General features: G+C 45.1%; 2 protein-coding genes across 2 annotated transcripts in view; one reads left to right on the plus strand and one right to left on the minus strand.

Moving 5' to 3' along the window:
• The window catches only part of NT5DC3 (5'-nucleotidase domain containing 3), a 204,881-nt gene that overhangs the window by 134,079 nt on the left and 61,602 nt on the right, over positions 1 to 9,200 (plus strand). The window lies entirely within an intron of this gene.
• STAB2 (stabilin 2) overlaps positions 1 to 9,200 on the minus strand; it is a 145,820-nt gene that overhangs the window by 75,071 nt on the left and 61,549 nt on the right. The window contains exons 23-28 of the mRNA XM_019651878.1: positions 6,024 to 6,204; positions 4,099 to 4,192; positions 2,759 to 2,917; positions 1,005 to 1,100; positions 337 to 432; positions 185 to 226 (exon numbers count right to left, since the gene is read on the minus strand). Coding sequence (XP_019507423.1) covers positions 185 to 226; positions 337 to 432; positions 1,005 to 1,100; positions 2,759 to 2,917; positions 4,099 to 4,192; positions 6,024 to 6,204 — 668 coding nt within the window. The remainder of the gene's footprint in view (positions 1 to 184; positions 227 to 336; positions 433 to 1,004; positions 1,101 to 2,758; positions 2,918 to 4,098; positions 4,193 to 6,023; positions 6,205 to 9,200) is intronic.

Below are 9,200 nucleotides of genomic sequence, written 5' to 3' on the forward strand. Positions count from 1 at the left end.
TGGTACCAATAGGAAGCACACAATGCACCCAGAGAGCTCAGCAGGGGCAGTTAGTTGCCCATTTGGGAAGCCTAGGAATGAAAAGAGATTGAATGGAAAGAAAGGCAAGCCAGGGCTGCTTGGTACACAGACAGTGCCAAAGAAAAGCTAGCTCCCTTTAGCCTGTAGAACATTTGTGACTCACATGTACCATCTGTGAGAAGCAGCTTGCTTCATATAAAATCTCCTGGAGCAAATGGTTTGTAGAGCACTCGAAAGGCATTCTAGCTAATAGCATTTTCACAAAACATCTTTGTCTTTATCATTCTGCACTAGAGTTGATCTGAGATGACTTACCACTGCTGCATTCCCATAGCACAGAGAGCCATCTCCTTCATAGCCCTCTGGACAGACACAGCTCCAGACGCCAGGAGAAGTAAACTGACAGGTGGCCTGATAAAACAAAGATGGAAGAAATGGTTTGATTTCCTAACTAAAGAGTTAGATATGAGTTACATCCGTGGGACATCAGGTTCCATCTAAGGTGAGAATTGCAAATTTGGGGCTGAAAGATGCTAGAAATGACTCTTCAGTGTTGCAAGGAAAGACTCCTGTCTGCGTGTTTGGTGCAGCTCTTATTTAATCACAATGAAATCTTTTCTTTTCTTCCCTGCCAGATTTGGCAAGGGAACACGCAGGACACAGCTCATCTGAATTTCAGATAAATGAACACATTTTGATTTAAGTATGTCCCATGGACTACTTGGAGGCATGATTGTTCTGGAAAAGGATTCATTGTGGATCTGAAATTCAAATTTAACAGGGTGTCCTGCATTTTATGCGGCAATCATATGTTGGCGCTTTCAAGCTTTGCAATGGAGTGAAAGTTGCCATAACTACTCCCATCCTGCTTAGGGACTCCCTTTGGGAGTTAAGAGGGATTTTGTTCAGATAAGAAATATCCTAACTTTCTTTCTCAAGCACTTTTTTTTTAAAGTAAGGGTAAAAGAAATCAAGTAACTCACCAGTGGGTGACATTGCCCAGTTTGTTCTATGCATGAAGTTATTGGTTCGCAGTCTATCCCGTTGCCTCGAAATCCTTTCTTGCACTCACACTCATGCTACGTAGCCAAGAACAGAGTCACAGGGGATTATTAAAAATAATGACCTTCCATGCCTTGCCCTCATGTGGCACTGAAAAATGAACCAGGGGAACTGTATCTGTTCGGCCCTCCTTAAGAACAGCGTTCGTGCCTTTCGTTTGTTATACTTCAGATTCCAGAGCTGTTGGTCATCCACAGTCTACGTTACATTTCCCAATCTGATAGTTTCTTGGTACTTCCATTTTGAATTTATTATCTCAGAAGGGCCATATGTGGATTCTCAGGGAACTTAGATGCTAAAGAGCATCACATTGGAAAAACGGCCCCTCCATCCAAGAGGGAAAGGTTAAGTAGCTTTCTCTGCCTCAGTCTCCCTTAAATGAGGTGAAGTGAAAGTGATCAACAAACTGTAGAGTGCTACAGAAGTATAAGTGTGGACAAGGGGAGACTAAGAGGGCAGTTCAGGAGTCAGACTGCCTGGGTGTGAATCTCACACTATGATTTATTTTCTGTGTGAGGTGAGCAAAGTATTTAGCCTCTCTGTGCCTCAGTTTTCTCATTTATAAAGTGGAATAATAACAGTACCTGCATGGCAACAAAAGCAAAAAGAAACAAGTGGGACATCACACAAAAAAGCTTCTGCACAGTGAAGGAAACCATCAACAAAGTGAAAAGGCAATCTACTGAATGGGAGAAAATATTTGCAAACTATATACATGATAAAGGGTTCATATCCAAAATCTATAAATAACTCATACACGTTAATAGCAAAAATACAAACAATCTGACTAAAAAACGGACAGAGGATCTGAATAGACGCTTTTCCACAGAAGACATACAAATGACCAACAGGTATATGTAAAGATGCTCAACATCATTAATCATCAGGGAAATTCAATCTCAAAACCACAATGAGACATCCCCTCACACCTGTTAGAAAAGCTATCCTCAAAAAGACAATAAACAACAAGTGTTGGTGAGGATGTGAAGAAAAGGAAACCCTTGTGCACTGTTGGTCGGATTGCAAATTGGTGCAGCCACTATGGAAAACAGTATGGAGGTTCCTCAAAAAATTAAAAATGGAACTACCATATGATCCAGCAATTTCACTTCTGGGTATTTATCTGAAGAAAACAAAACACTAACTTGAAAAGATATTTACAGTCCCATGCTCATTGTAGTATTATTTACAATAGCCAAGACATGGAAACAACCTAAGTGTCCATCGACAGAGAACAGATAATGTCGCATATATCCGTACAATGGAATATTATTTAGCTATAAAAAAGAATGAAATCTTGCCATTTTCAACAACATGGATGGAACTTGAGGGCATTATGCTAAGTGAAATCAGATAAAGAAAGACAAATCCCATATGATCTCACTTATATGTGGAATAAAATAAATAATAAAACCCAAACCAAACTCATAGGTACAGAGAACAGATTTCTGGTTTTCAGAGGTGTGGGGTGGGGGTGGGTGAAGGAGGTCAAAAGGTGAAAAAAGATAGTACCTACATCATAAGTTTGTTGTGATAATGAACCTATTGTCACTGCTACAGATGATAAAAGAGCTTCAGTAAGTTATAGCCAAAGTACTTTTGAGTCTAGCAGGGGAAAAACAACATTGCAGGAGTTCTGCTTCCTTTTTGCTCTGCTATACCTGTTCACACCTACCTGCCCGGGGCCTACGTATAAACAGGTGGCATTGCCGTGGCAGCTGCCAGCGCTGGGCAGCAGACAGTTGTTGATCTCTGAGCAATCTCTTCCGTCCCCGGTCCATCCCCGCTGGCACAGGCAGGTGTGGGTCCCCGTGCCGGTTCTGATGCATTCTGCCTGTAGGAAGGAAAGAAGTAGCCCAATGCTAGAAACCTCAGTCCAGCTGCAGGATTCCACGAGCAAAAAGGGATCGTCCGAGGGACATTCTAGAAACACAGATTTGCATGGAGTTCGATGGTAAGGAGTAAAACACACATTTGCATGGAGATCAGTGGAAAAAGACGAGCTGGCTTAAAGAGCCAAGTTGTTTGGAGCTGGCCAGCTAACGGCCACTGCCCCTAAGATCGCTGTCATTTTCTTGAGCCAGGGGCTGTTCTTAATGTTTGGTAGGGGTAAGCCATCATCTCGAGGAAGGCACTGTTATTATCTCCATTTTGCCGACAAAGAAACTGAGGCTGAGAAGAGTTAAGGAAGTTGCCCAAGGTCACGCAGCCACAACGAGGCACAAGCCCAGGTCTATATGATGCTGAAGCCCAAGCTCCTAATCACTGTACCGACTCCAGGCCTCTTGGGAGGTGGAAGGAAGGGTGAGAGGGAGGGAGGTGCAAGTGAGGTTGTTGAGATGAGGCCCCGGCTAGTCTAAGGGGAGGCTGGTGAGCTGGGGCGACGCAGTGTGTCCAACTGCACGCTGAGCCAGGGGAAGTTGCTGAGGGGGTTTCAGCATGGGAGAAACATGATCTGATCCCCTTCAAGCCACTCCGTCTGTGGGTGGACAACGAATGTACTGCGGGAAGACCAGTTACTAAACTGTGGGTAAGGAATGAAGGTGAGTGGGGCCAGGTGGAGGCGGTGACATTCAGAAGGTGCTAGTGAAAGCAATGGTGGGTTTGGGCAATAATAGGTCTCAGGGCAGGTCACTTAATGTCCCCAAGCGTCCGTTTCCTAATCCGTAAAATGGAAATAACAAAATCTGCTCCATTGGGTTGGTGGGAGGAGCAAGTTAGATCACATAGATGAAAGTCACCTGTAAGCCATAGCATTTGAATCAAGAGTTTATGACTGATGATCTCAACGTCTGAGTCTCAGGCTGTGTTTTTGAGCCCAAAGCTCCCGCCCGCACATGTGCATTTAGGAAGTGGAGCCTCCCAGAAGGCACCTGGCACCGTCTCTAAAATGCAAGGTTCAAACAAATGTGCTTCATGCAGCGAAAAGCCATCAGACACTGACATTTGGGAGGCCTTCTCTCAGGATTTCCCTGGAACCCAGGCAGCCTGGAAACAAATGAAGAGCACACTCACATTGCGGCTGCAGCCGCCCGGGGTTAGTCCTGAGCAAGGGTCCACGTCTGAACAGAGGCTTCCATCTCCTTCATATCCTGCGTTGCAAACACAGCTGCCGGGAAGAGGAGTGCACAAAATCAGCCCCAGAAATACAGGCACCAAACACCCTGAAGAGGGCCAGCCAGCCTGACGTGAATGGTTCATGGCCAGAAAGACTGACAGTTTGCCTTTGTGTGGGGAGCCAGTGAACCAAGGAGGTCACAGGCTGGGGCCTGCAGTCACACAGACTCAGGTGGGACTCCAGGTCCCACCTCTCAGCAGTCATGTGACCCTGGGCAAGTCCCTTAACCTCTGGGAGACTTTGTTTCCTTATTTGGAAAATAGGTCTAATCATACCACCTCCCTTATAAGGATGTGGTAAAGATTAAATGAGCTAATACATATGGGTCATTTAGCAGGGCACTTGCACACATTTGCGCCATATAAGGCTTGACATCTGGCCGCTTTTCTGTTCATAGCAGGCTGGTATCTGCCCCTTTATAACTCTAGTTATCTCCAGTTCAGCAGAGAACAAGTCTACCTTTTGTTCTGTGCAACAGTCCTTAAAATACAAAATACGGTGGTCAGGTGAGACCTCCCCTCTCTCCCTAATGTCTCTCAGGTTCTTTTTTTTTTCCCCCCCCAATACAACGTTCTCCGGTGCCTCATTCCGTGAGCTGACACATTTTCCTGACTGACCCCTTATCCTCTCAGACACTTCTCTCAAAATGTTCTACCATGATACATATTAAATGAAGGGCCATTCAACCAATATTTATTCGAGTGCCCTATGATAAGTGCTGTGACACCTTGTAGCTCTATCATACCCCTACGTCACTGTTGTAAATTGTGTGCATCACAAAAATCTAAAAATAATGTTTTTCATGTATCAAGGCTCCTAGGGGACCTAAAAACTTAATTGCCCAAATGAAGACTTAGGTTGACTTGTTCCAACATGGTTTGACTGACCTAAGCTTATATAGTATATTCAGACCCATATCCATAGTCTTTGGTGGGTGATTTAAGCGGTTTTAAAGACAATTTTGATTACTTAGGGTTTTTGCTTTCTGCACTGATGTAGATCCTAACTAACTCCTTAGGAAAATGCATTTCTGTTGTAAACTGTGGAAGAGAGGAGGCAGTCTTTGGCTCCATGCTCCCCATCATCTAGTGGGGTGGGGGGGGATATAGGCTGTAAAGAGGTAAGCAAATAACTATGTAATTACACATTAAGAAAAGTGCTGTAAAAATAAGGCCAGGAATTTCAGACATTCTCTGCATTGCCCTCTGGATATTTTTTGAGTGGATACTGACTTTGAACCAGATACGCCTGGAGAGGAAATATTCTCTCCAAGCCCACTGAATGTGTTAGATGGTATTAAGGAAACACATAAAGATCCAATGACCAAAGACCCAATTTCCTGTAAGGGGCCTGTAACAGAGGAGTTATTATGAATGGCCGTAGGAAGTAAAGCATTTTTAAAGGATTGGAAAGTGGGTGGACACATCTTCATTTCCTTCACATCTGTGATGATGGTAATTACAGTTTCCATGACTGAACACTTATGATGCGGTAGTCCTGGTCCTGGGTGTTTTTACATTGAGTTTGTCTAATGTCCTCACCTGCCCTACTAGGTAAACAACATCACCCTTATTGTACTGATGGGAAAAATGAGTTTCAGAGAGGGTAAGTAATTTTCTCAAGGCCACACAGCTTTCAAAGGCCACAACTTTCAAAGGAGGGAGTGCTGCAGTTTGAACCCAGCTCAGTCTGAGGTTTTCTTCACAAAAACCACACTGGCAGTTGGAGAGAACAGGCCTTAGTATATGGGTTGGGTCTGTCTACAGGTAACACAGTGGCCACAGGCCATTAAGGCTGGTACCCCCTTTCCCCACAGGCATACCTCGCTGTCCCATTGCTGTATTCACAAGTGGCATGGATGTGACAAAACTGCATGAAGGGCCCACAGGCTGAGGTCTGCTTGTGGCAGAATCTCCCAGCAGAACCGTCTCTGCATGTGCCAGCGAGGCAGGCCCCATCACTGTCGATCCTGTTATCACACGTTCCGTAAATGCACAGACATTCTGAAAGAGAAGGAGGAGGGACATTCAGGGTTTGGGGAACAACAAGCTTAGCCTTGGGCACATGGGTCATGGAAGACAGGGGCCTCCTCCCCTCACCCCCCCACTCACTCCTGTCAGAGCAGAACCTGGGGCTGAGCAAGGGAAGGCTCTGGATGCTGCTTCTTAGGGTCTCAAGCGTTTCCCGGTGTATCCCGTCAAGGATGAGAAAAACTTGGTCTGAGGGCTGCTTTATATGTACGTGTGTGGGGTTGTGGTGGAGAGGGTGGGTTGTGATGGTGCGAAAGGAGCCAGAGAACTCCATTTTCATCTACTTCATAGCTGGAAACTTTAGTCTGGAAATTTCCCATCTTTTGACGAAGACATTCTGGAAAAATAGAAGTGATTGCTCATGTCGGCATGATCTCTGATGTGCGTCTTCATTCTCCACCACAGCAAACCATCAAGGCATTGGGCCAGTCTTTAACCTGGACCATCTCATTAATAGTCACCAGCCTCAGGAGTAGGCACTTTTTTTTTTAATTGGGGAATTGGGGGGATGGGAACAGTGCTGGGGAATTGGGGGAAGGGGAACAGACAAGTTGCTGTCGTTTTGTTCTTCAGTCTAGTTNTTGAGCCTGTGTGAAGATGCCTGGAGCCCCAGGCTGAGGATTTGGACTTCATCTTATTTTCTGTGGGAGGGAAGGAACATTGTGAAAGCAGGGTTTTAGGGTTTTAAGGTATTAGGAAGTGTGGCCGATGGACAGTGCAGAAAAAATATTGCATCTATGCTCCATGTCTGGGTGTCAGGAAACAGCTCCAAGGCCAGATGGGAGGAGTAGAAGGAACAGTGTGAAGGGAAGGGTGGGATGGAGCCTGCAGATAGTCCAAGGATCAGACACTGCAGCCAACCCAGGGGAACAGGGACTCGAGCCTGAGAGAGGCTCTTCGTTTGGGCAAAGGGCAGGTCCTGGGGTTTGTGAGACCAATGGCTTTAGCTGAGAGGAGGGCAGGAACCAAACTGCAGTGAGCTGAACAAAAAGGAAGTGATGAGAAAACCTGCTGATTTCCTTAATTTCTCATTTCAACAAATCTTTGTATACAGCGAGAGTGAAGTAGGCAACAGACATGCCCTCAAGTCCAGTGTGGGGAGGAGACAGACAAGCGCACAAGCAAGGACAATTCGGTGGGACGTGTTCTACCCCAATAGAATGCGCAACGCTGGTGGGTAAATGCTTGGGCTCTGCACTTACACAGCCACAGGCTGGATTCCTCACTCTGGAGCTGAGCAGCCTTAGGTAAGTTTGCTTAGCCTCTCAGTTTCCTCATCTATAAAATGGGCATAATAGTAGCAGCAACCTCAGGGATGGTTGGGAGGGTTAAATGGGTGTGCTGCCGCATGGTAAGGACTTAGTAAGATGCCAGGTATACTGAAGACACACACACACACACACACACACACACACACAGAGGTGTGTAAGCACAGGGTGCTTTGGTACCAATAGGAAGCACACAATGCACCCAGAGAGCTCAGCAGGGGCAGTTAGTTGCCCATTTGGGAAGCCTAGGAATGAAAAGAGATTGAATGGAAAGAAAGGCAAGCCAGGGCTGCTTGGTACACAGACAGTGCCAAAGAAAAGCTAGCTCCCTTTAGCCTGTAGAACATTTGTGACTCACATGTACCATCTGTGAGAAGCAGCTTGCTTCATATAAAATCTCCTGGAGCAAATGGTTTGTAGAGCACTCGAAAGGCATTCTAGCTAATAGCATTTTCACAAAACATCTTTGTCTTTATCATTCTGCACTAGAGTTGATCTGAGATGACTTACCACTGCTGCATTCCCATAGCACAGAGAGCCATCTCCTTCATAGCCCTCTGGACAGACACAGCTCCAGACGCCAGGAGAAGTAAACTGACAGGTGGCCTGATAAAACAAAGATGGAAGAAATGGTTTGATTTCCTAACTAAAGAGTTAGATATGAGTTACATCCGTGGGACATCAGGTTCCATCTAAGGTGAGAATTGCAAATTTGGGGCTGAAAGATGCTAGAAATGACTCTTCAGTGTTGCAAGGAAAGACTCCTGTCTGCGTGTTTGGTGCAGCTCTTATTTAATCACAATGAAATCTTTTCTTTTCTTCCCTGCCAGATTTGGCAAGGGAACACGCAGGACACAGCTCATCTGAATTTCAGATAAATGAACACATTTTGATTTAAGTATGTCCCATGGACTACTTGGAGGCATGATTGTTCTGGAAAAGGATTCATTGTGGATCTGAAATTCAAATTTAACAGGGTGTCCTGCATTTTATGCGGCAATCATATGTTGGCGCTTTCAAGCTTTGCAATGGAGTGAAAGTTGCCATAACTACTCCCATCCTGCTTAGGGACTCCCTTTGGGAGTTAAGAGGGATTTTGTTCAGATAAGAAATATCCTAACTTTCTTTCTCAAGCACTTTTTTTTTAAAGTAAGGGTAAAAGAAATCAAGTAACTCACCAGTGGGTGACATTGCCCAGTTTGTTCTATGCATGAAGTTATTGGTTCGCAGTCTATCCCGTTGCCTCGAAATCCTTTCTTGCACTCACACTCATGCTACGTAGCCAAGAACAGAGTCACAGGGGATTATTAAAAATAATGACCTTCCATGCCTTGCCCTCATGTGGCACTGAAAAATGAACCAGGGGAACTGTATCTGTTCGGCCCTCCTTAAGAACAGCGTTCGTGCCTTTCGTTTGTTATACTTCAGATTCCAGAGCTGTTGGTCATCCACAGTCTACGTTACATTTCCCAATCTGATAGTTTCTTGGTACTTCCATTTTGAATTTATTATCTCAGAAGGGCCATATGGGGATTCTCAGGGAACTTAGATGCTAAAGAGCATCACATTGGAAAAACGGCCCCTCCATCCAAGAGGGAAAGGTTAAGTAGCTTTCTCTGCCTCAGTCTCCCTTAAATGAGGTGAAGTGAAAGTGATCAACAAACTGTAGAGTGCTACAGAAGTATAAGTGTGGACAAGGGG

This window comes from Hipposideros armiger, unplaced genomic scaffold (genome assembly GCF_001890085.2).
Source record: "Hipposideros armiger isolate ML-2016 unplaced genomic scaffold, ASM189008v1 scaffold_168, whole genome shotgun sequence".
NCBI classification, from domain to species: domain Eukaryota; kingdom Metazoa; phylum Chordata; class Mammalia; order Chiroptera; family Hipposideridae; genus Hipposideros; species Hipposideros armiger.